This window comes from Phoenix dactylifera, chromosome 2 (genome assembly GCF_009389715.1).
Source record: "Phoenix dactylifera cultivar Barhee BC4 chromosome 2, palm_55x_up_171113_PBpolish2nd_filt_p, whole genome shotgun sequence".
In the NCBI taxonomy this organism is placed as follows: Eukaryota; Viridiplantae; Streptophyta; class Magnoliopsida; order Arecales; family Arecaceae; genus Phoenix; species Phoenix dactylifera.
This window is the reverse complement of record NC_052393.1, coordinates 21285934-21313555: the sequence shown is the minus strand read 5'-3', so window position 1 is coordinate 21313555 and position 27622 is coordinate 21285934. Positions and strand designations below refer to the sequence as shown.

General features: G+C 37.7%; 1 protein-coding gene across 5 annotated transcripts; it reads left to right on the top strand.

Moving 5' to 3' along the window:
- Positions 1-239: 239 nt before the first annotated feature.
- On the top strand, positions 240-25070 carry LOC103717429 (SKP1-like protein 21). 5 transcript variants are annotated; one of them, XM_026808566.2, is made up of 11 exons: positions 244-587; positions 2583-2929; positions 3301-3525; positions 3814-4005; positions 4095-4205; positions 4595-4670; positions 12958-13061; positions 13158-13312; positions 20703-20836; positions 24499-24542; positions 24677-25070. In XM_026808566.2, exons 2-10 carry the CDS (start codon positions 2894-2896, stop codon positions 24513-24515), a joined length of 1050 nt encoding a protein of 349 aa, XP_026664367.2. In that variant the 5' UTR covers positions 244-587; positions 2583-2893; the 3' UTR covers positions 24516-24542; positions 24677-25070. The 5 variants fall into 5 exon arrangements, with proteins under 5 accessions (XP_038979587.1, XP_038979586.1, XP_026664367.2 ...); XM_026808565.2 differs by having other exon boundaries at positions 245-587; positions 24723-25070; XM_039123658.1 differs by lacking the exon at positions 24677-25070 and having other exon boundaries at positions 242-587; positions 24465-24527.
- The last annotated feature ends 2552 nt before the right edge of the window (positions 25071-27622 follow it).

Genomic DNA, 27622 nt, shown 5'->3' with positions numbered 1-27622 from the left:
TATGATTGTCCAATAATATTGCATTATCCGGACAAAAAAAATTCCTAAACATAAATCGCACAACCTTCTCTACGCAACGACCTCACCATGCGCACCACAACAAAGACTATATGCAGAATCCCCCCTAGCATAGAAAGAAATAAGACAAGTCCTGCATACATGGCGCAACGGCCCACCCGTCCGCTCAGATGCCTCCATCGGCCGTATGGTTCGACTCCACGCGCCTAATGGTTCCCGCATGCGGGTCGGAGGGCACCAACGAGGGTAAGAAACAACGGGTCGGCAAGCTACGCAGCGGCGTGCGCACGAGATAGAGCTCGCCCCTTGCTGTCCTCCTTTCTCTCTCTCTTCCGAGGCTCGGAAAGCGGCTCCCCGCCTCCCCGGTCCCAAATCGGGAAGAAACCCTTCAAAACCCTAGAATTCCCCCATCCCGCCCTCCGGCCCCCTCACCTACTTAGTAATCTCTCTCTCTCTCTCTCTCTCTCTCTCTCTCTCTCTCTCTCGCGTGTTCGCTTCTTCCTCGATTGGTTCTGTCATCGGGGACGGCCGGGAACCCTAGAGAGCAGTTCGCGGCGGCTCGGTATCAGGTAGCGGAATCTTGAATCCTGGTCTCCTTTTTCTATTTGTGTGTCGGTTTTGATGAAATGGGCTGGGAGTCGGGTGGCTGTGGGTTTTTAATCCGCGAGGTGGCGTGGATTTGCTGGTTTATTGGGTTTTGACGCTACTTTTGGTGGGTGAAGTGCGGAGAGATTCATTCTTTTGGAGGGTTTTTTAGCGGGGGATTCTGGGTTCTTGGGACGAATTTTGGGTGAGGTCTCGGATATTGGAGTAAAGGTGGGATTTTTCCGGGTATTTGGTTCCAGGTTTTTTGTTTATTTTTGGGTTCCATGTCTATTATTGCAGGCAGTTGTCTTTTAAATGTTGGTCCCGAGTAGCTATTTTCATTTGGTTTTAGGTTGGCGGGAGGGGGTTGGGGCACTACTGGTTCTGTCAAGATCTTTTGCAGCTCATATTTATGGATTACAACTCTTTGGAGTTCTTCTCATTCCATGATTGGATGGGATTGTCGGTTAATATTGAGAATAATTTGGATTTAGATGTTTAAATAGATTTCTTGTAGCGTCTTCTAAAGCTACATGTAAATGGATTTTAATTTGGTAATCCATTTTATTTTTTTTCCGTTTGATATTTTGTTCATTTCTTTCCTTCTTTTTCTTTTTTTGGTAAAACTGGGCTTATGCAGGCTTATGCCATCATTGCTTTTTAGTATTTTTGTTTCTCTACAAATTTAGTGAAATACATAAGGAGATTGATGATGAAGATAGCATTTGGAGAAAAATCCTGATAATGCTTCTTGCGGAAGCATTATCAGGATTTTCACTATTTTTTAAATGCAATAAATCTTTCCTACCAAAATCTTTAGAGATTTTACAAACAATTTTAAAAAACAAAAAGGTTCCACTGTACATGTTGAATAGTCTAGTTCACTGTCCTGGGGCTTTTGAAAACAAAAACAGAAAAAGAAGCTATTACGAAATAATTATAATTTATCTGAACAATGATATCTGTTCGTGAGGTTTGAATAGTGTTTCTACTGAACATCTTGCGGAGGCTTATATGTATCTCATGCTTGATTTCTTTCCTCAAAATAGTTCTCTGACCAAGTGATTTATGATAAATTTCTTGCTGAAGTAGAATAGTATTAGATGGTTATGTTGAAAATTCTTGCTTCTTGGAAGATGTCTTTTGATTATTATGATTTCATTCAGTCAATTGACTTAAATTTCCTGCTTCTAGTAATGTGCTTACATGCAATGATTAGTATAGCTCATTTTTTCCAATTGCACATGTTCTTTTGTTGGGTTTTGGTTCTCAGGGAACATGCTTTTCCGTGATCTGTTTTTCTTTAGATTGTTCCATTACTTGGTTGAATTTGTTAACTAGCTCATCTTAAATGGTTTAGTGTGTCTTAAGATGTTTGTGTCAGGATCCTTATCTAGCATTTTCTCAACTCCATTTTTATCCATGTCACATTTAAATCAGGCAATTTCTTATTCGCTCATTCACGTCTTATTATTTTATATTTGGCTGATGTGAGTGCCGTTTGGCCGAATGTGCAAGAGATTTGCATCTCAGTCCATGAAATTTCATGTTGAATTTGTAAGTTTGCAATGGTTAAAAGAACAATAAGAATATATCTTACATAAAAAATGTGACCTTTGTTTGAGTAAATGATTTCCCACCTTCAATTTCCTCATCAACAGTAATATTTGCTTGTACTTTATTGTCTGCAACTTGCATATTCCCATGGGTGTAGAGCTGGTAAACAATCTGATTCAGATTTTTGAATTTAGAAAGATATTACTAGTTTAGAGAAATAGAGGAGTCAGGTCAGGAAGTCCATTTGGAACAAAAGAAGCAATCGGAGAAAAACCCATGCATGGAGCCTCTAGTTTGATGCTAGAGCCTGTTGTAGTGCAGGCAGATCTTTCTGTTTTGGGCATTTTGTTATTGGCATATATTGTTATGTTTATAGGAAGGATCCTGTATCATCTTTCTAATTTTTCTCTTTCTTTTGGTAGGTCAAGCAAGTGACTTGATAACCCAATTGTTTTATTAACATCCTACTGAAGTGATGCCTATGACTGGATGATTGTTAAAGAGGCTATCCCAAGAAGAAACGAGGACAAACATGTTCTTGAAATGTCTATTGTTTGGTGTTGTTTTTGTTAACAGCCACTACCTATTATATAATCAGAAGTGTTTGTGCTTGGGAACATCGTTATATATTGTCCAGTCTAGAAACTTTGAGCTTGGAGGAGCAGTTTAGTAATTTCCTCTGTATCTATGTGTTTATTCTCTTTTGCCTTACGTACTAAGAGGCTATCATCAAATGTCAGAAAGTGAGATGGCAATTATCAAACCAGAGGTATGTCAGATTTTGCTCTAATCTTTCTTATGTTAACTTAAACCTTCATATGTATTGCACATTGACAATTTTGTGCAACGGTATATCTGCTATAATGATTGTTTACTGGAGACTTGTACCTGGATCTACTCTGCCTGTAGGCTTCATTTTCAAATTTAATAGCAGATAATTTTTATCTATTCTTTGTATGTCAGTTTTATGCATTTGGTTTTATATCTATAGTCATCATAAGAAAAATGTGGTCACATTTTGTAACTTTTAAAAAGTGTTTCTTTTTCATTGTCCATTGAACTTTCCAATGTTAGTGTACCTATGAAGCCCGCTAATAAAGTTTTTGAATGATACAACATTCTTTCATTATACTCTAATAGGCTATGAAGTCTTATGTCTGGCTCCAATGTACTGATGGATCAATCCAGCAAGTTGAGGAGGAGGTTGCTATGTTCTGCCCCATGATATGTCGAGAAATACTTCAGACGGGCATGGGATCTTCTAAGAATTATGCCATTTCTTTACCAGAAAGAGTTAACCCACCCATACTTAGCTTGATTCTTGATTATTGTCGCTTTCATCAGGTTCCAGGCCGCTCTAACAAGGTTTGATAAAGTTCAATACTTGTCTTATTGATATCACATTCTTTTCTTTTGATAAATCTTGCTGTATTTGTGGTTTTCATTAGCATAGTCCATTGCATACTAGATTTATCTCTGGAAAGTTCTATTACTAATATGTATGACCCGCTAGTTCGCTAGTATGATGATAATAACTATCTGCTATTGTGGCTATTATCCTGCCGTAAGATCTTTTTGTATAAAGGGATACTGAAAGTTATGTATTCTTTGTACACAATCTCTTGTATCATAAATTTTCTTTGTAATGTGTAGGAGCGAAAAACTTTCGATGAGAAATTCATCAGGATAGATACCAAAAGATTATGCGAGTTGACTTCTGCAGCTGACAGCCTGCAGCTAAAGCCTTTGGTTGATCTCACTAGTCGAGCGCTTGCCCGCATGATTGAAGGAAAAACACCCGAGGAAATTCGTGAGACTTTTCATTTGCCAGATGATCTTACCGAGGTTTTGTTGCATTAAATTCCTCTTTTCTTTTTCTTTTTGTTTTTTAGAGACTTCTCACAATCATGCCATTCCTCTCTTGGCTATTTTAGGAAGAGAAGTTAGAGCCACTGAAAAATACTAATGATGATTTACGGATCAGGCTACTAAATCGACTATATGCTAAAAAAAGAAAAGAACTGAAGGAGCGTCAGAAACAAAAGGTAGTGACACTATCATAGTCTGGTGATTATTTTGGTACAACCATTTGTTACTTTTTCTGAAAGTATAATCCAATGAAAGATTCGCTATATCAATGTGTACTGCCCCAGACTAGGCGTATTGTATCATACCAGTATTAAACTATGACTCGGTGCCGAGGGCATACCAATTCTTGGTGTCAAGCTAACTCCCATACCGGATATACCAATACTATACCAGTATGTCATCGGTATGGGGTTCGATACCGAGATTGCGAATATTGATCCAATATATCCTTTGCTATTAGGTCTAGACATCTAATTATTTTATTTATTATAGCAAATTTACTATGTCTTACATTTTGAATGCTCCTAAGATTTGGTCACTGAAGGAACACAAACACTTTTTCCAGGATGTGGAAGTTGAAGAACCGCAAAAAGATGAGCGTTCAGTTGATGAAATATTATCTTTTATAAATGGAGATGGAGGTAGTTGTCTATTTTCTCCATTGGAAATTTACAACTTTTGTGTGCTAACACCAGCATTTGTTATCTGTTCTGCTTTTTGATAATGCATGTTTTAGCTGCAAGGGCAATAAGTCAATAACTAATCTTTCTAACTAGTTGAGAAGACTTCAATAGCTTATTTTCATCCAGCTGTTGTATCTTTGCTTGTCAATATTGACCTCAAGCCTTATACAGTTGCGACATCGGAATGTTTCCTTAACTTGATTATTGGCTGTAGCAACATTCTAGAATGTAGGTCAATTGTTATTGTCAAAACTGCTTATCAATATGGTTTATTATTTCCTCTTGAATTGAGCTATCATTCCTTGTGCATCATACTCCTCTACATTGGAACAAAGTGGTCATAAGGAGAGCAAAAATAACATTTTCTGGATATTTCTGTTGATTTACAAACATATAAGATCATTCTTGTCTACGTCAAGATTATTGCTTCATATTGTTATCATGTACGTTGCTTAATTTTGAGAGATTTAAGGAAAATATTTGCTTTTAACTCTTAGGGGCTGTTTGCTTGTTAGATTTTACCTGTGTTCACACAAAACCTAGAATATGTGAGCTTTATGGAGACGCTTGATTGTTTGCTTTCTAGTAAACTTGTTTTGGAACTGGCTTTTTGTACAACCTAAAATGACTAATATGAGAACCAGGGGCACCCATTTTGTCAGTCCATATAAATCCAATTTTTACAATTGTCTGTTCTTATAAGTCCATATATAATTAAACCATCCCTTAGTGCATTTTTGATAGCCAATCTCATCTTGTTGCTAAAGTACCTCTTTATTCTTTTAGGGATTTATTGAATGAAAGACTATGAATTATGTCACTTGTATATTTGAAAATGTTTGTCTTTATTGATCAAAGTATGATGGCATACTTAACCAACAATCTTTGTCCAGCATGGGTCATCTTAATTGATTGAAATATGTTTCATCTGAAGGTTGACATTTTATAGCATGCTCCTTACTTAGTGGCAACCATCGATATGTTTTAATTCATGAGCAAGGGTGTGTTAGCCAAGCAAGATGAAGAATCATGTATTAACTTATTCACCATTTCAACTTATAATTAAGAAGTAAAATGCAAATCACGATCATTAAAGACAAGGTAGAGAAACTAGAGATGGAGGGACAGACACTGAAGGGATATGTAATATCCACCAAACAGAAGTTCTTCAAAATCATAGACTTGAAAACAAGTTGATTGATCTCCTTATATATGTAAAAGTCACTTGAGTCGTAAGAAACATTGTATGGTCTCTTCAGGTCTTCACCCTTTATCCAAATGTAACTAATCACGATCCTTCTTAATGTATGAGCCACCAGAACCTCTCTTACTATGATTGGTAACCATCTTATTCTGAAAGAAGAAAAGAAACAGCAAAACCTTGGTCTAATTCTTGAGCTTTTGCTGAGTTTGATTCTTTGAAATAGCAAACTTATTAATGTTTTGTACCTAGGAAGCTGTGCAACACGTGATCATATTTGTTGAATTGGTATACCTATGAAAGAAATAATACCTATGATGTCTACACGTTGCATTTTTAATATTTATATCTCGATCATGTACTTCTTTGAGGAAATTCCTAGTATTATAGGCTCCAATTGTTGTATCATATCTACATTTGTTCAAAGTTGCATTGAGAAAGTTGTAGATGGTGATTTTTAATCATGCTCAATTATGAAAGCTGAGTATGTTGGTACAATCTATAAATCGAATATACATTCTGCATCATTAGGCCATAAGGTTCCTGGATCACAACACTATTTCTCTTGGAGTCATATTTGGAGTCTGTGTTTATACCTTATGGTACTGTCATGGGTGATCTTGACAACCACTTTTGTTCCCCTCTTGGTTGATGAATGTTATTCTTTTTTGTATTTTGTGGAAGACATTTTTGGTGGTTTCCTCTGTGAGTGAACCTATGGGGGATATGGGCTAAAAGAATGACTGCAAATGTCAACTATTATTTTGCTGTTGCCATATATAACACAAAGTTGTGGGTTTTTCTCTCTCACCATCTCTCCCCCCTTCTCTCTTTATGATGTTGCATGGTTTGTGGATCTAAAGGTCTATTGGATGAAAGAGTTGCAGCCTAATGCAATCTGCATGAAAGCTTCTAGAAGACATAAAAATTCTCATACAAATATCAGATTTCAGAGATCTTGGACTCATTGGAAAGATCTTTTTGAGCTCTACAATTGATACTGTTTTAATGGATTTTGGTCACTTTCAATTTTTAGGGTCAGAAATGACTTGGAAGTTATCTCTATAATTTAGTGATCTTTTTTTTTGTTTTTTTTCATTATAGGAGTCTTTAAGTTAGATATAAGGTCTTGGATTAGAAGTTAACTAGGTTTAGTACAGCTGGGCATATATATAAATATCTAAGGGAAGGGTTATGAGCAAGTCAGTTTGGGAGTTGAGATTTAGAAAACTGAGGATATTGTGGTGAATTCTGTATTGCCTCTTCTCTTCTTCAAAATTGTCTTCTTATTCTTTTAGTTTGGTTTTAATAATTCTTTTGAAGATTCGACAAGCTCTTTAGGCTCATTGCAGCATGTCTCTCTCTTTTAGTCAATTGCTTGCTAGTATGTGGAAAAAATCCACATGTAAGAAAGCTTTTGCTTTTTGTTTATTTCAGATGGATCCACTGTTTGGATCCATTTCCCTAATTTGCTTTAAGAGTTACTTTTTTCCTTCCTTGAACAAAGAAGAAAAAAGGAAGTAAGACAGTTGTAACTTGTATGTAATAAATATGATTCATCTGATAAGCTAAATATTTTTAATCAGTTAATCTTTACTTCATGCCAAAGATGTATATTACATGCTATGGCACTTTCTCTATTTTTCCCAATCAAAGCAGATACTTGCGTATCATGCTATCACTAATTATCTAATTATAGCTATGCTGCTCAGGAAGTTCTTTAGGTGATATGTTCTCTTTTTGACTGATACTTGCGTCTTAAGTTGCTTTTACTATGAACATGCAAAACATTGAAGAAGGTCTACTGTTAACTTGGATATACAATTTTGGTTTATCAGAATTCTAATTAAAAAATTGAAATTATGTACCCCAAACATGTAAATATTAGAATAAGAAACGAATGAAACTTCAACATAATCATTGTTACTTAAGAGAATCTTTATTCTTTAATGAGGGATACATCTTTAGGGATGCAATTCTAATAAGATTTTTTTGTATGCAAATCCTGCCTTCAAATATTAATTGCATATGAAGAACCCCCTTTTACATACTTGTAGGTCACTGCACCCTTATCCTAGAAATCAAGTCAGTCATAATGGGGCACTCATCAAATATTTTGACTAGCAGTAATCTCTTAAATCAATTGATTAAATTACCCTTCATTTATCTATTGTAACTGGTGCCTTTACTAAGAACGATTATATATGATCTCTCTCATTTATTTCTGTGCTTATTCTAACTCGACCCAATGGAATTTCTAGCTTTTAAGGTACTCATTCTCAACACTGTATTCTCCAAGTTCAAGCTCCAAACCACTACCAGTGCCAGGTTTGGGATCCCAATTCTCATTGTTGCCATTGGTGGTTTTTTTTATTTTTTTTATTTCTACTCTTTTGAGGTCATATTCTCTACCACTTTCCTTGTTCGGCTGGGTTCGTCCTTGCTATTTTGCCACCATTGCTATTGGGGTTGTGGTTCTTGTCTCCAACACCTTTATAAAATGTCAATTCCATGTTACCACTCTTGCCATTTTCTCCTCCTCAATATCTTCCGATAAAAAAGGAGGTAATATACGCGGTATCCTGCATCCGTTAGTGTTGATCCATCCGCTGTGGTTGTTGGTGCAAGCTTTTTGTAGCTACCATTTCTAGCCGAAGCTCCTGTCCTCATTGAGATTGAGCTCTTTGCCACATTTCATCACCATGTTTGAGCTCATTGCTGCCATTATAAGCGTCATGCTGCTAGCTACAACTATCATCATAGTTGACCTTTTTCTTGGTGGTCTTGCTGGAGTTCAATCTCATAATTGTGGAAATACTATTTGTTTTCCTAGCAACAAAGTGTTGTGTTTTTGAAAGAAAAGGAATGTTTATTGTAGGGTATGAAGAACCATTTGGCAATTGCTCGGGGGTGTATATACCTATGGTTTTATTGATGGGTGATGGAAATTTGATTTGTGGCCCTCTTTGGGTATTTTGGGATAAAAGAGGTATAATATGCAAATATGTAAAAGAGAGTATTGATGTGCCATTAGTTTGTAAAAGGCAAGGTTTAAAATCTTGGTATTGGTACCATTGCGGGTTGGATGTTGGTAATCTAATTAGTGTCAACATAGCAGAGGTGACGCTGGTTTTCATGTGTTGTATGGTAGTATATCGAGGGTCTATTGAGTATCAGTCCATCATTGGTATAGTGCAGTATGACCAATCTAGACTAATACAATACTTGAGTCCTTGCACTAAAGGGTTAGGTTATGTGCAAAAAACCCTTAATAAATCAAAGCTTCTAAATGTCATAATACAAGATTTTATGAAATTATAATATTATAATAACCCAGGACCTCATCCAAAAAGGCTAGCTTGAAGGTGTTTTTTGGATTTTTGGATCTTGTATAAGTCCCTAAGATTTACATAGTGCATAGCTGATGTGGGACTATAGACATGCCTACACATATTCTCACATACTTCCTCTATTGAAGCTCTGGCATCCTTGTTAGGCTTAAACTGGGGCATCCTCGCTAGGGCTTAAATGGAGCTCATCCAAAAATTTGTAACTTAGTTTCGATACTATTTGTAACAAGGTCTCTGGTACTGATAGTACCGGTGTATCAGTGAAGACCGGTTCCGGTATGGTACCGGACCGGTCGAGATAGAAAAAAAAATGCGTCCGACGCGTGGACGTGCGCGTGCCCGCGCGTTACCACTCTATGCGGCATTTAAAGCCTACGCGAGGCAGCCCGCATGGGCTTGCTGCCCCGCACGGCGAGCCCGCGCAGGGAATCGAGGCAGCGTGGGGAACCGCGTGCGGGCGCGGTTCCTTGTGAGCGGGCGCAAGCAGGCTCGCGGTTCCCCACTCGTGCCCGGTTCCCCACTCGGCGCCCGCGCGGGGTCTTTTTTTTCCCTTTATTTTCTTCCTCCCCTTCTTCTTCCCGAACCCTCCTTCCCCTCTCCTCTCTTCTCTCTTTTCCGGTTTCCCCCGTTGTCCCGCGAGCAAGGAAGGAAGAGAGGTCCCGCCCGCGAACAAGGAAGAGAGGTCCTCCTTTTTCCAATACTTGCCTTCTCTTCTTGTCCACTTCTTCTCTTCTTTCTTCCTCTTCTTCCCCGCTTCTTCTTCTCTTCTTTCTTTTTCTTCTTCCTCCTCTTCTTCCTCGCTTCGACCGGTGCTGGTTGCATCGGTTTCGGTTCGGTACCGATTTTCACAGCTGAACCGTACCGGTAGCTGTTGGCACCGGTTTGGTACAGCTTGAACCGATCAGTTCTGGTCGGTTCGGCAGACCATGATTTGTAGCAACTTAGGACCTTATATTAAAAGGCCTGTTAAAAGGTGTTATTTGGGTTCATTGGTCCTGTATAAGTACCCAAGATCTTCTTAGTGCATAGTCGACGTAGGACTAAACACAAGCTCTCACAGATCCTCACATACTTTCTCTATTTAAATCTTAACGTTCTTACTAGTTTAAGGGTCCAAATTCATTAAAATCTAATCACAAGTACTACAAATCTAATCACAAACGCCATTATCAGCCCATGGTCAACAGAAATGGGTTTGTGTTGTGGTGGCCCGCAATATAGATGGGCTTGGGATGGGTCCGTTTTGATATTATTTATAACAACCAAGATACGCCATCTCGATACGGGACCCCATATCAATACCATCCTATTATAGTATCAGTGCATCTGGTATGGGTGCCTGTTTGGTGTACTGAGTGTTGATACGTTCTCTATATCATGTATCGGTTCGGTACGATACGGTCGGTATTCATCGATACCGATCGATATGCATTGGTGCCAGTAGGTATAGTCAGTAATCTAGGATCTCGCCCAAAAAGGCTAAGCTGGAAGGTGTTATTTGGGTTCCTTGGTCCTAAATAAGTATCCAAGATTTATTTAGTGCATAGCCGATGTGGGACTATACACGCCGGATCCTCACAAATATGGTAGACTAAGGCTTAAGATGCACAATAGGTAGGTTGGGGCTTCGCTGTTTATTTCTTTATACCTTTCTCCCACCCCACACCCCCCCTCCCCTCTCCCTCCCTGCTATCCTCTCTCTCTCATGTGCATGCACAGCAGCATTCCACACCCTTCTTCCAATATGTCTCCTTCCCCATTACATCCATGTACTATAGTTTGCAATCATCTCTCTTTTTAAAAATAATATTCTTTGTTGTTTTTTAAATGGTATTATAACCATATAAATTATTCCCTTTACTCTTTCAGGAAGTGTCAGGTTGCAATTTTCTTTTGAATATTTATTATATCATTAAAATATAAGCTGAACAACTTTTTCTTAGTATAAAAAAATGAATCACGAATGGATATGCTATACTCTATCTGCAGTCTCATTCAATTATTATTGACTACCCTTAGTTTTCAGGACATGTTTGCTTTCAACTGGACCTCATAAATCCTTCCTTACATTCTCAGGTTATCATAAACATTTATATGAGGTGATATTCATATGCAATGAGAACAGTAAGAACACCTAACGAAGATTAAGAGTTCTGGATCGATACATCTAGATTTTAGGTTTATGGGAGTCTGAGTGATGAAACCTTGAAATGGTGTATATAAAACCCTTATTTAGAGCAAACTACTTGTCATGGTCAAACATATTCATTATTATGCTGGGATTGTTGAAGAGAGGGTTTCTGGTAATAGGAAATGTTGGGCATGGCAACTAGCTATGTAGTCAATAGTATTGGGATCTCCATTGGGTGATATAATATGTTAGCTTGCTTAGATATTTATATGTATTTACAATATGTTGATGGGCATATGGCTAGATATTTTTATTTGAATAAATATATCTTTATCCATATATATTCGTTGTATATGAAGAGGATCCAAAATTTCAGTTGAATGCCAAAAACAATATGACATTGTCTGATATAGTATCCTTAAATGATTTGATCAGGAAATTCAAAGTATGTGGAGTGTTTTTTCTCCACTAATCTTTGAAGTACACAATTAAGTAATCTTCCTTTTGTATAACTACTTAGTCAAGGCTTATGATAATTACAACCTGTGAACTATTACAAGAAATTACTACCCGAACTCACGAGAATGTCATGTATTTATTTTTTTTTTTAAATTTTGTATGATTGTAAATGTTTTTTTTTTGTCTTCTTCTCTGAGTAGGTAATTTTTATTTTTCCTCCTATGCGCATGCTTTTGTACTGCATTTGGTTCCTATATGTTTTGCCTCTTCTTCTTCTTCTCTCTCTTCATTTTTTCAATATAAAATTTTCTCTTCCTTCTTTCATGTTGGATTTTTCCTAAATTTAAGTTCTTGCTTATTATCTGCTGAAATAACTTATTTGCTGTTTGATTAAGCCAAAATCTTGAAAATTTGGAATTGCATTATGGCTGGAGATCATGTTAACATACTTAATTTTTGGCCTTCTTAAGTGAAACCAGGAAAACTGGTCTTCTGAGGGAACCAAGAAAGTATGCCTTTTGTGTTGAAATATATTGATACCTTGTCTGTTTGCCTAATTGGCTGTCATTTCTGAGGGTCTGTTTTTAATTCTTTGGGTGTTGTAAACTGCAAATGAAGGAGGCATGATTTATGATTACCTATATGAAAATCAAGGACTTGAAAGCACCTAAATCATGCTGGTATCCTAGTTTTTGTTCTGAAATCTGCTGTCTTGGTTGATGGCTTATGGTGATATATGATGGAAGGTTTGCATGTTGAGTTACTAATTAAGGAGGAATTCATCTTGAACACAACATTTCCTAGTTTACATTTTTTGTGAATTTTCAGTTTTTGTGATATAAAATTTACATATTTTGATGTCCAACGACATCTTCTTGGAGCATGGTGTTGAATAGAGCTAATGGTTTCTGTAACTAACTACGGTGAAATGTGATTGTTTGTTCTAATTCGAAATATGATGGACTTGTTGAAGTTTTAATTGAAACTTAATTGATTGGTTATGCATTCAACGTCATCTATACCGCCAGCTATCAAAATGTGACTTATCTATTCAGCAATCTACTTGATTGAGATTGGTCCTTGTTCAATTTCACTTTTTGACAGACTCAAAGAGCGCTAAAGCTGCTAAGAATAAAAAGAAAAATAGGAGGAAAAAAGATCAACCAAAGGATCCTTCTAGAATTGAGTCTGAGAAATCGCACAAGAAGGTTACCAATATTCTCTTTGCTTTTCTGATGATGCATTTTCATCTCAACTGTATTCTGTAGATGTTAATACATTTTGCCTATATATTTGTGTGTTAGGATGCATTGACTCTTTCTATGGGAAGAAGTGAACCTGGTGGTAGTAATTCTCCTAGTCCAAGTCGGGCTGAAGATGCTTTTCCAACGAGGGTTGATTTTGAAGATGGTGATATAGACGACGAGTTAGATCCTGCAATGAAGGAAGAGCTGGACAGGTGAGTGCTATATGTTTGAGCATGCTTTGTGCAAACTAGTTAACTTCATTTAAGTTCACATTTTCTATTCATGTGGACCTTGAGTTTTGACATTTTTTTTGGTAAATGAAGCTAGTATGATGTGGGCTTATTTGGTTGTGTTAATCATATATGCTTTCATGAGTATGCATGTCCCATCATTCAAATTACTTGTTTCTTACTGTAGTTTAGTGTTTGGTTACTTGAAAACAAGAGATTCTACTTAGGAAATTGATATATTTTTTCACTTTTCAGACTCTCTGTCTTGAGGTATGCACTTCATTCGTAGTTAATAGCTTTTGTCTCTTATGAAATCCCTCCTATGAGTCTTAAAGGGGATCTGGACATTTCTCCTATGTCTTCTATAAGGAGTAATATGTGGAAGATAGGTGTCTTTCTTGCGACCAATGTTATTGATGAAAAAGGATGACACGATTATAAGGTTTCTTCAAAAGAAGTTTCTGAGGTCATGATTGTTAAGGGATTGCAAAATATGAAGATGTACAGCAAATGTACTGTGGGCCATAGCTATTGTGCTTGCTTGATATAATGCATCCAAGATATCTACGGGCTGAGAACCCATCCTTGGTCTGAGCCTATATTGTCAAGATCTGGAACGAGTTGTAAATCTGTGTGCGCGTGGGGTGGGGGGGATGGGGGAGGGGGTTTCCCCCTGATTTCAACCTTTTACCTCTGGTTTCTCTGAGAAATTCTTGAATATAAAAGAAGTGTGGAAATTAAAATGAGTCAACTATAAAGTAGATGAATGGAAAATATAAAGCATACACACAACTAGTCTAGTTTTCACCATTTAGGCCCATATATAGTATTTCTAATGAAAAAAAACTTTCTGTTCAGTTATCCAGGATATTTATACACTATTTTCAGTTTAAGTATTCTTTAACATAGAATGCTAGGGTAAGATTTTTGCATGTGGTTGTAAAATACAACACTTGCAGCTTTTTTTTTTTAAACTCTATAAACCCCAATAACAGACTTGCTGATTTTACTTTATTATTGATTAGCAATTTAAGAACCATGTAATCATAGAAACTATAGAAAATGGGCCTACACAGTATGTAAATAACATTATTGATTTGGATCTTGTGATCCAAACCAAGGATGGTTAAACTGGTATGACCAGGCATGGTGATTGGATGGTATGGTACCAGTCTGTACTGTACCATATCGTAGTGTACTAGAACCATTGGGAGGGAGAGGGCTAGAGAGGAAGGAGAGGGAGGGAGGGAGGGAGGGAGGGAGGGAGAGGAAGGGAGGAGTGATAGAGGGGACTCACTGAAGAGAGGCCAGTTTCAAAGCCACCATGCTGACTCTCTGACTCACAACCTCCTCCAATCCGCCATTGCCACCGCGTCTAGGGTTGGTACTACCCCCTTCGCCATCTCGGCCGCCAGTCTTCATAGCCAGAAAAATGTCGGCCCTATTGTGGGAGCAGGGGGAGCACCGAGCCCTTGCCTCACCCTGGCGAGCGAGAAGGAAGTGACTATAACTCGAAAGGCCGTTTCGAAGGGCTGCCAGAGAGAGGTCCCTTTGGAGTTTCGAAGGATCGGAGGAGGGGAGGGAGAGAGAGAGGCCAGAAAAGGAGGCAAAGGGGCTAGAGAAGGGTTTTGAGGATGTAGGAGGGACGATCGCGACCTAAACTGCGAAGGGGGTGGCCTATGTAAATGAAGGGGCTTGGGTTCATCTTGTTTTCCTTGAACTGTTCTCAAACCGAGGATCAGCTTTTGATGAGGGTTCGACTTGTTGTTTACTGAGCCGACCGGGCTAACTGTCCTGGCTCTCCGTCAGTTCGATGTAGTACACCCTGAACCAAATAGTTCAGAATGGTACGACCAACTTTGATCCAAACCGAGGATGGTCGAACCGGGCCGTACCGCTCGGTTCAGGCCGTACCGAGCCGACCCGTTCCCAGACTGGGTCAGTTCGCTATAGGAAAATGGTTCTGGCCTCGAAGGGGCCGGAACCTCAATAATACCACCCGAAATCAATAATTTTTTAGTCGGTACCAGTTGGAATTGGACGGAACTAGACGGTTCCGTTCGGTTTGGCTCAGACTCACCGGTTCTGTCCGGTTCGACTCGGACTCAGTGCGAACTGCTTGATTCGCACCGAGTCGGGGGCCAGTGGCCCGTTGTGGCAATAATTGCTACAATGCGGTGCTGTGGCAATGTGGTGTCGGCTTTAAAAGCCGAACACCACCGAAGAGAAGGCCAAGAAGGCTTTCCCAACGGTCAGGTACCGGTTTTCTTTTTCGAAAAGTCCACAAACAACACTGATTCATACTATCAGAAGCAAGAGCCAAGGCTAAATAAGGTGTGCTTCTTTTTTCTATTTTCTTTCTTTTTTTGTAGGAACCTCGAAAAAATAGCTCAAAAATTACAAAATAAGAGAAGATCATGCCAAATTTTTTGATTTGGGCTTGATTTTTTATATGTTGTAGATCTATGGATGATGTATATGCTGACACAAAAATTTTTAATTCTTGAATTATATATAATTTTTAAAAATTATAAATATATTTTTGGATTAAAAATAATTTTTTCAAAAATAAAAATAAAAAACTGTAAAATTAGAAATGTATTTAAGGCGAATAGCAGGAGCCGGTGCTTGATGAGCCAGAATTGTCTCCACAACCGGCCAGCTTTGTAGCCAGCAAAGCTAGGGTAGATGTAGGGCAATGCGCTGAGCGTAACATTCTACGCATTCCTAGAGCTGATCAGGCACAACCGCAGGAGAGCTAGTCATCGCATGACTTTTTGTCCGAAACATTCTCTTAAAGATATGATCCAGAGATGCTCGGACAAGGCTACTATGCTATTCGGTCAACTCGGTCAGAAGGGCGATAATTAGACAGAGAGAAGCATGAAGGGTAAGAAGATAGCTGCCTAGCAGACTAAAAAAGAAAAACAAGATATTTGCAACCTCAATGAATTGTCGAGCAACGATGACATTTCTGGTTGTCATGGATCTTTTGGCCATGGAAGGAGTGGAGAACAGGAGACCACTATTCATGAGACAGCCGTAGGGTGGTCTTTAATATACCGGTGAGTCTCAATTTACGCATGCTATATAGAATCGGGACCACGATGGACGATCTGGCAGAGCCCGCGATGATACGATTGCATATAAGAGACGGGCTCCTCAAGATCATTCAGGAGGACACGATGCAGCTGTAGATGATCTCGCACGTGAAGTTAGATCAATAGACGTATCAAGTTTCGAGTCTTATACTAGATTCTATTATCCGCAGCCACAAACAACCTATGATTCATACGGATATGGATATGGATATGGTGCGTCTGAGGCATCTTCTGGTGGCTACTATCCTACGCAGTCCGGAGTATCTCACGTGTCGGATTTTGTTGCCGGCATATTCGGATGGGCCCTTCCACAGCCGTATTATCAGCTAGAGGATTCTTCTCAGAGCTAGAGCTTCAGTGAAAGATCCGAGAGTACTTATAATCCGACGCACATTCTTTATGGGATGAACATAAAAGATTACAATGCTGCTTGAATAGAGGGGTCCTGATTATGTTAATGATCCGGATATCTACGAGAGCCATCGCCACTCGACCCGATTTTAGATATTATTATGTATATAATTGATTGTATCTTAATTTGAAGATATTTTATGTTCATTTTATGATTTGTATCATTTTAAAGCAATAAGATGCATGATCTAGCTTAAACCGGGATTGTAGAAACATCAGAAAATATATAAAAAAAATCAAGAAAACATCAAATTAGACTTAAATTCATAGAAAAAGTTCGGAAAGAGAGAGAACTCCCAAAAAAAAAAAAAATTTAGTGCGTGCCGGTGCGTGAACTGGCACGCCTAATCGGTTCGGTACCGGTTCGGTCCAACCAAATGTAAAGTTTATCATATGGATCTAGATCTTGTGGTCCTAAATTGATTCCGATCCAAGGATGGGATCTGCATTGTTTAAGACCGTTTTGATCCAATTATAAGATTTAGACAACAATGATGAACGTTGAGACTGAAATTCAATTTGTAGATCCCTTAAACATAGATCTGATGAGACTTATGACAGTTGAAGTGGGAATTGTCAAAAGAATGTCCACAGCAATGTGATAGAGTGGTTGAAGATTATCACAATTCATGAAAATTTAATTAGATGTTTAGTGCCCTTCGGTTATATCTTCTTTCTCATACAAGGCATACCATAAGAGGAAAGTACACAATCTGATGTGGACATTTTTCCTTGTATACTAGTCGATCAGGTTAAAGAAAGAGTTTGTATCCAATAGGTAGGAATTTTAATTCATTTGCATTGCATACTGTGATTTATATAGAATCATTTAGATTCTTGAATTATGTTTTAGAGTGCTAAGGCTGGGCTATACAATTGTTCTTTTTTCATAGTTGAAAAAATTTAGCCTATAGGGATAGGAGACGAGGGTGAGCTATAGGATGAGAACTATGTGAAGTGATTACCACAAAATTTGGAGTATGACACAGGTTGAAATTTTGAGCTCTGAGAAGTTGGGGATGTTACCAAAATAATTCTTCATGAGTTTATTTACAAGTTCAATTGCATAATAGATATTATTCCCTGAACGCCCCTTTAGGACTCAAATTTTAGCTAATGAAGGAGAAAAATCTGCCGAAAAGTTTGGCAAAACCAATGTTCTTGTGACAGAATTTGTCTTGGACAATGGAATCACGAATAAGTTGCGACTTATATGACATTGCTTGGTGGGTGGCACGCAAAGGTTTTAGAGTAGTTGCTTTTGTTTTTTCCTTTTTATGCTTCTAGGTAAACAAAGTTTCTGTTAAATATTCAGAAACTCTTTGCTTTTATGTCAAGTGCTCGAATTTTACCTGTGGGATCATTATAATTTATAAGTCTCCTTATAAACTGACAGAAGGACCAGTGTGATGTTGATCTTTTGATATTGGCTTTGAAGTTTCTTGTCTGTGAGTTATTTGTTGTTTGATGGATCAAGTCCTTGTTGGTGAATATGCAATTTAGTTCATGGTATGGTCCTGGCGATACTCCTTGATTTTATTCTATAAGAGGATATAATTTTCAATTATCCTTATTTGTCTCTTTCTGTTGTTTTTGTTTTAAAAAATTGCATTTTTTTTTTTTACTTTGGACTGTGAAATTGTGTTGCGAAGCATCACATACTTAAGATTGTTGGGTAACCCTTCAGAAGTATAATTCTGAGGCTGTAACATGAAGGGTTTCCGAAAACCCACAAACAACGTATCGAAAGTTGTTTGAAATGTAAACCAATTCTTACGACATTTTTTATTCTAAATGGATAATTCATTTTGACCAATCATTTATCTTATTTATGCCTGTTCATTCATTGCAATCTGGAAGCCCAACCATTCTTTTTTTTGGTGAATTTTTCCTTGTCAGGCTGATTTATGATGTTTCTCTGGCACGATTCTAAAACATAAATATGTTATAAAAGGTAAAAATATCAGTCAGCACAGCACTTGAGTAACCCATATGTTTGGGCTGACAAGGAAGGTTCAGCAATGAAAATGATGCTTGGGCTTCAAGAACAAGGTTCGCCGTACCGGTACCAAACCCCGTACCGGTGCCGCATTAGTATAGGCGTACCGAGTGTCGGTACGGTACCATACGCTTGGTACTGACCGTACCGACATTGGTGTACCGATACCGGTACCCATTGGTACGGGTACGGTACGCTCGGTACCGACCGGTATAGCGAACCTTGTTCAAGAATATGATAAATATGTACAGTCAACAAAGGTAGGGATCCGATATAGTATGAACTATTAGTTAAGTCTAGGATAACTAATAAAACTTAGCCTGCGTACTCATGATTAATTATTATATATATCGAGTAAATAATTGTTGTTAATGCATCTCTGACATATTTCATTTGGAAAGTATTACGATATTCCATATCATTCTGGGAATCCTGATTGGAATATCTCATATGGGATGTAGTATACATCTTGCTTATTGCAAACAATCTGGTAGACATTGCCTCTGGGTGTCTCAAACAGAGGGGCAAGGGGTAAGCAATCCCTTAAATATAGTCCATTCAATGTAAAGGAGAGATATCCCATGAATATAGTCCATATGAGCATCTTTGGATAGCACAACTTCCACATATCCCATTAAACATGGCCTAATCTAGAAAATAGTTTAGAGAATGAAGGTTATTGCACTTGCATGTGGAATTTCTCCTTTTTCTGAGTGAATCGTGAGTCACTCTCCCCTCTTAGAAGTCTATCCTTTTTACATATATTTATTATATATACAAGCTTGAGAGAGTTTTTTTTTTTTTTTGGGGGGGGGGGGGGGGGCAGTTGGTAAACGATTTAATGATTCAAAATCAATTATGGATCGTCCAAATTGGATATCCACACTATTGACCATAAGCTACAACATCAGTAAGGCATAAAAACCAAAGATTACATGGTTTGTTGGTCTCTAACCTATGTTTAGTAGGTGCAAAAATGAACGATTTTAATGATATATCAAAGCCTATTGTTTTTTTATTGGTACATGTTTCAACATTTGTAAATCACAACGAATACTGTGGATTCTTGATTTATATGCTTTATCTAGTATTTTAGTATACTATTATAGTGGGAATTGTCCATTTTTGTACCCATATGATGTATAGGTTAGATTTCCAAAAGATATGATTTTTTTTAAAGTTTTAGGTGTTTGTAAAGTGTAGAATGTAGATCGTAATTATTTGTGTGGATCTTTGATTTGGATGCCCTGATGTTGAATTTAGAATCATTAAATCTTTTACCGAAGATGCAATGTAGGGTGTGTAGTCCAACTCATATATATATATATATATATATATATATATATATATATATATATATATATATATATATATATATATATATATATATATATATATATATTACTAGATGCTGCAATTTATCAAGGAACATATCTTGAACAGGTAGCTCATAATGCACCAAAAGGAATATTGAACCATTTTGTGGTTTAATAAATTCTTCCTTTATATAGGGTAAGCCAACAACTCTTACCCATTTAAGTCATTTGGGACATCTAATATATTTTCTTAATGTCCTATTTACTATTGAGCTTCAAGTATGTCATTATCATCATCATCATTTTATATATATATATATATATATAGTCTTCTTTATACATGGTCTGAGTGTAGATCCACTCGAGTGTAGCCAAGTCCAGCTCTCTCTCTCTCTATATATATGCACACACACATTTATTTTTCATTTACGTACTTCCCACTGATTACCTTTTGGCACTTGATGCATTTAGCTGATATGACTCAACATGTCTTTTTTGCATCTATAATCCAAGTATCCTCGTTTTGTTTTCGATGATTAATGCAGAGAAGTGGAAGATTTTGCTAGGAGATTGAACTCTGATTGGCCTGAGAGAATGCAAGAAATTTTATCTTTAAGCCAAGAAAGAAGGGCTGTTCCAAATTTAATGAATGGGAATGGGTCCCTTCAAAGATACACAGGTCTAGTTCTTTTCTTCTTTATTTTTCTCTTTTCTCATAGATTGCATGGGATTTTAGTTTCTTTGCCTGACATTCTTAATCTTCCTTTAGTAATAAGTCAGCCTTTGAATTAACTTCTAGCAGAGGGCTGTTGTCATTTTAGGTTCACATACCAAATTTTGTGCTTTGAAGAGCTTATTCCGATCATATTTTGTAATCTATGTTAGGTTATTCTTGTGCAACATGTTTATTTATTCGTACATCCAATAAAGTTTATTCTGCTCAAAATAATTCTCTGGTCTTTTAATCTTTTCAAATCTGTGTTGGGAATCCTATTTAGTTAAGTGCTAAAATTTATTTTGCATATTGTTATCATTAGCTACATAATCCCATGTCATAAGTAAAATTGGAATTGCAGCTAAAATTATATTTTTAATTTGTTGGTTACATTGTGTTAAACTATGACACGAGAATTGGAATTATACACAGCCTTCGTATGAAAAGTGTACCTCATACTGGAGGAGAATTGTTTCGTTTCTCAAGATACAGAATTCGTTTCAAAATGATTCTATTTTACCCACATCTGGTTGAGTTGCTTAAGCCAAAAGCCGGCCCCGTATATATATTGCTTACAGTTTTTGACTTTGGGATTGTCACATACAATGGAACATTATTATAATTAAAATGGTGACCTGCCTTGGTGATTTCTTTCACTAGATAACATCTATGAGAATTTCTGGCAAATTTCTTTTGCATAGTATTTTTTCTGTCCCACGCAGCTACCCAGCTAACATAAACACATTTGTCCATGGCCCATCTATAGGTCAGGATAAGTTGCTAATACACACACACACACACACACACTCATGCCACACCCTAAATCTTTTCCATCAGTTCATGCACTGGATTAAATGTTATTGAGAAAGTTCCACCGTCTCCCTCAATGTATCACATTAGTTTTTGTCCTTGCCTCTTAACTTCTTTTCCACTGGATCTTGGACAACTAGAGGTGGTTCACTGTCAGAGTTGAAAGTCATTCCATGTTATTGTGTCATTCTCAAAGGTTTGAGTACTATGAGTCATGTCACAAAACTTTTCACACTATGACTTCACTCTGTACATGTCAATTAAAACTTCCAAAAATCATATCAGTGATGTTTATGTATTTTGTTTATTGTGTCAGATCCAAGCAATACTTCTCATAGGGGTCCAAATAGGTGCCTTGTATTGTTATTATCTCCTCATCTTTACTTCACTCTACATGTCAATAAAAACTTCTAAAACTCAGACTTGTGATGTTTGCGTCTTTTGTTTGTTGTGTATTTCATCTTTTTAACACTTCCAATAGGTGCTTTTAACACTTCTCATAACGGTCAAAGTAGGCGCTTTTTCTTGTTATCAGCTCCTGACTTACCTTGTTATAATTGGGCCCAATAATTCTTGTCACTTTCTTGAATTTTGTCTCGCAACTCCATCTATGATATCCATTATCATATTGTTGATAATATATTAAGGGCCCTGTTTGGATGCTGGTTATGTGAAGGTTAGGAAGTGGTTAGCAGTTTAACCATCCAAACAAGAGCCCAAAATGCCATGATGACTTTAATCAGTCAACGCCCCAAAAAGTAGGCTAACCTGGTTAACTTTATTTCATGGAGGAGGGTGAAATAAATTTAACTGCTGGCTCTCTCTCTTCTCTCTCTTTTGCTTTTTCTCTTTTCCATAACATATCCAATGCCAGAATATCAACCAAACAGTGAATAATTCTGACCCATGGTTATCCGATTAGGAGTGGTCACCAATGGTTTATTTTATTTAAACCCTGGTTAACTAATCAATGTCCAAACACAGCATAAGGGTGCTAGTTACGTACTAAACCCTTTTTTCGCCCAAGTCTTGCTCTATACAACTTCATTGTCAATGACACCTATAATTCATTTTCACTTGGCATATAGTAATGGGTTATTCATTCTATTTTAGCACATACTTGCATACCTTAGCATGTTACTAATTTGTCGATCTTCTTTCTAGGTCAAGGGACTTCTAGTGTCGAATTAGGATCAAGTAGGATTGACAGATATAATTTAAAGCACTCACTATAAAGCCCAAAGTAAAAGGAAAAACTTGAGAGTCTAACATATTAGTAGCTCCTGTGGCATAGCACATACAAGGAGGGAACTTTGGACTTGGGTCTAAGGGTTGGGAAGGAGAATGGAAAATCTGGGATATTATGGATGAAATCGTAGAACTTTTTGAGAACTGGAAGACCTGAGGTGGCAAGGATGGTTTTGAAAGTTTTCTTTTTTTTATCTGATGGGTTAGGATGGAGGAGGGAAAGACCTAAAACTACAAGATGCATGTTTAGCATAAAAACTGCCAGCTGTATATGGCTTTTTAAGCTTGTTCCTTCAGGTGGAGGTGACCCGTAAGAGAATAAAAACTGAAGATGGATTCATAATACTGCCAAGCTGATCAATGTTCAAGTTGTGGTGAGATTGCAATACATAATCAACAACTTTAATCAAGGAAAACTATATCTCTTCATATAGTCAGCTAGAGATATTACTAGATTTATTACTGTTGTTTAATCTCTATAATTATAATGTAAACTCATCTGAGCTTCCATCCATGGGGCCTGTCAGTCCCATTTCTTGAGCCGACCATCTGTAAATCCCACTATAAATAAACTCATCCAAAATTCACTCCCCAACATTCATTCATCAATAAGTTACTACAATGAGTATATAATAAGAAGTGTATTTGTCAAATCTACTGCAAATGATCCTGATTGATGGGATCACAGCCATCCATCTGATGCTTCTTGAAGAAATCATGCGCACCACATCTGCAAAATCTAGTATTTCTAAAGACATCTGTTTCTGCAAGAGTGATGTATTATATTGGCTACGTAAGAAAGATGTGGGTAGCATTATTTAATACTCACATCTCATTTTGTAACATGACATGGAACCACGCCATATTTGTGATTGTCTACTACATTCATTCTTAGTGTTAAATCCTTGTTCAATGGAAAGCCATTCCAGCACTTGTGGTACTAATCAAATTGCAGTAAACATCTCCTATCTTTTATTGTCCCTGTTAAGATCAGTCTTCTAACAGCCTTTGTCAATGATGTGGTTTTGTGCAATGGTGGAGGCATTGGAACTCTTTGAAAGCTTAAATATAGAACATCACCAAATTCAACATAAATGACTATTGTCATTAGCGATGAGGGAGACTTGTTTTATGGAAAAAATGTTTAAAGGCTACCTAGCATATTAGGAATTATTTTGGTGTAGGCTATGTGGTCATTTGTTTAGCTGTGCAAATCCCCAAATCCCTTATTACCCATGGAGATGGACTTGCTGGTGAAATCAATGTCCCGTAGTCCTTGGTTCGCTCTGTTTTGGCTCCTCAATTTATGATACGTTTTGTCTTCTGTGGCTTGTTTTCTTTTTTTCTTTTTTGTTCTCTAGTTGATGTATGGTGAGAAACAATAAATTACAAATGCCAGAAGAATTCAGGGAAGTAAATAGGAGCTAGAAAGTATGACTCAGCTTTTTAGAAAGAGATCAGGGAATATCTCTAGATAAAACATCGGAAAATACGAGTCATCAATTCTTTATATTAATACCAGTTCATCTGCCTGAGTTTGACATATGCCATCTTGTGGAATGAATTAGGGAACCGGCGGCAGTAATGTTGGCATGTGACATATACATAAAAGGTATGTGGTTGCTTAGGAATTTAAGATATTAAACATGAGCCTGTTGGTATATAGCTTCTGTTGGATTTGCTACTACCTCTATTTATAGCCTTTTCTTTTGCCAATCAACCAATTTGTGATTTGATGTATGATAGGCTCAGCATTTATTGAAGCCTCAATGCAGATTTCATTCATATGCAGGGTTGGACAGGAGATAAATTATTAGGCTGAATTTGGCACCATGGATTTCGCCTGATTCATACATGGATGCATCTGATTTGGCGGGGTCTAGAGAATGCCATCGGCACAATTTTTTGGTTGGTCGCTGAAATGCCTGTCTCTAGTCAGGGAGCATGTAACATAGTGATATGCCAGTGTTTCATGTGAGAGCTCATTGAGCTGGATGAGCCCTTGCCCCCAACCTTTGCAGAGGGGCTGGCTCTCCATTTGGAGAATGTGTTATATTTACTTTATTCGCACTCATGTGTGGCCAATTTTTATGGGTAATTAAAATTATCAGTTGGTAATAAAAGGTTAGAAAATTCAATATGGTGTTTCTTGCTTACATCTGGAAATAAGTGATCGTTGCATCTGTGCTCTTTCTACATGTCCGCTGCCAATTGCTCTGTGAAGCCTGCCTTCGCTTTTTAAGTTTAGCTTGTTTGAACGTGGAAACTTAAATTGTGTGAGATCTGGCCCAAGAAAGGGCCGTTTTGGGCTAAAATTGGGAGGCCCAACCGGCTTCAGTGAGGAGAATGGATTGGACCAAAGTATCGTGATCCTCAACTTCTTCGCTTCTTCGATTGAGAGGCTCGATCGCTCGCCATTGAGGAGATAAGGCCGCGCGGAGTTGTGGCCGGTAAGGCCTTCGTGGGCTGTTTAAACGGCTGCAGGTTGTTTGAACGGCCACCGGCCGTTGGTCGAGCTCATCCGCTGCGAGAATCGCAATGATACAACATCCTCGAGTCTATCCGTTTCGAAAACTCTCCTATAAATCTTCTCTCTCTGTGGTTGATCCACAACCGAACCCTCTACTCCCTATTTTTTCTTCTTCGGTAGCCAGCGTGCCACCCCGGTCGAGCACCACCACCTGAAGCTCTCTTTTCTCTCTCTATTTCTTTTGTATAATTTGTTTCGAGGTTCCATCCTGTTTTGAGCATTGCTGCCACTAGCTTGTCGGACCCAACTCCTTAGTCGAGATCCTCCATCTCTGCCGCTTGCTGGTAAGCCTTCTTCTCCTGTTCCTCCAACCAAAGCTAACAAAGATGTTTTTCTTTCTTTATTTCGAGCTAAACAAAAAACGATCTTGGTTTTTCCTTTCCTGCCGGCTACCACAGCTGTTGTTGGACACCACCAACTGGCGACGGCTGGCTGTCGACCACCTAGGCTCGGCCGCCGCAAGACCTTCTTCCTCGGCTTCTTCCTTCTCTTCCCTCTCTTCCTTTCTCGACTTCTTCTTAGTTATTTTTCTTCTTCCCATTCTTAGTTTCTTATATTTATCTATTAATCCCTATAAATATATGGATTATGTTCTTTCCTAGTTACTAATTTTTCCTCCTGGCCCATCGACCGCATGTTGTGATGATCTATGCCACTATGACAAACCCAAACCCAGGCCCCTGACTGAACCCGAACTGAGAATCTCTCTCCTCTCCTCCTTTCTCTCTCTAGACAGGCTTAGGGATCCTTGTGTAAGCCTTGTTTTTCTTGTTGCTCGGATCCAAGTTGACCCAGTTTGGAGACCCTAAACCGTCCTGGTATCCGGATGATAGACCGGCCCATCACTACAGTCCCAACTAGATCTTTTGAAATTTAACTACTTTTGATCTTTATTGGATTAGTTAAATTCTCCCTGCTCGGACCGACCTGGGCAGTCGGGCACCGTCACCTAATCGACCTGATTTGGGGGCATAAGGTTGTTCTCCAGTAGTGTTTGATTTTGACTTCGTTTGACTTCTGGAATGATGATGAAATTTATGGTGTTTTAATTATATTAAAACATGTGTACCTGACCTGTCTAACTGAAGTGGGATTTTTAAAGTGACAAGAGGTAAGCAACCTAATACTTTAAAGTATGTTTTTCGAATTTTTGATAAAATAATAATTATTTGATTAAATATTGATTAAAATATGTTTTATACTTAGTTAAACATATCAGACATGTTGATGTTATGATAGTAATTATTTTAAAATATATTATTGTTATGTTTTGAAATATGAAAAATATGTCTCGATAAAATTTATTTTGTATATATATGCATTCTCAGCATGACTATGATCTGGCTCCGCCGATAGAGATTATTCGTTGGCCCCGTCGACTTATAATCTATGAGAAACTGGTTTCGACATCGCACCACCGGTGATTAAAATAGTGGTATTTGGACACCGTACCACCAGTGGATAATAATAGTGGTGTTTGGCACGTTGTGCATTCTGTCCCATGCCACTGGGTAACGTGGCTATAGCTTGATATCTGGTTTCTAGTATTTCTTTGTAAAAACAATAGTATACTTCAAAAAAAATATGTATTATTCGAGAAATAATTTATTTCTTAGTCAATATTATGTTGCATTGACCCATTTTGGCGTATTGTGTTGCTTATCGGCTAATATAGCTCATTATTACAATTGCTATATTTTTCAGATCTGGATGCATAGTTGCTCGGGACTTGAAGAGTCCGCTAGTTCTTTTGAAGATACTTTCAGTCATTGGAGTTTTAGTTAGTCTAGTTAGAATATTTTATTTAATTTATGTTAGTAGTTATTATATGTTGACTTATGTCACTTTGAAACTATTGTAAAAATCATTTGGATAAATTCTTGATTGAATAAATTTTTAGAAATTATTATTATTTTGATATGATTTGTAGCTTTGCATGCTTGTATGGTTTACTATACAAGTATGCGATGTCTGTTATGCTCTAGGTTTGGGGCATGACCGATTTGGTGGTATGGAAGCCTAGGTTTCCAATTTCCTCTTCAACACATGGCTATCCCAAGATTCACGTGCCTTCTCCCCTGCTCCGTGTCTTATCCAAGCTACTCTACCACAACTCCAACCGCAAGCCATCTCAGCCATTTATCTCGCATCCACGTCATCCT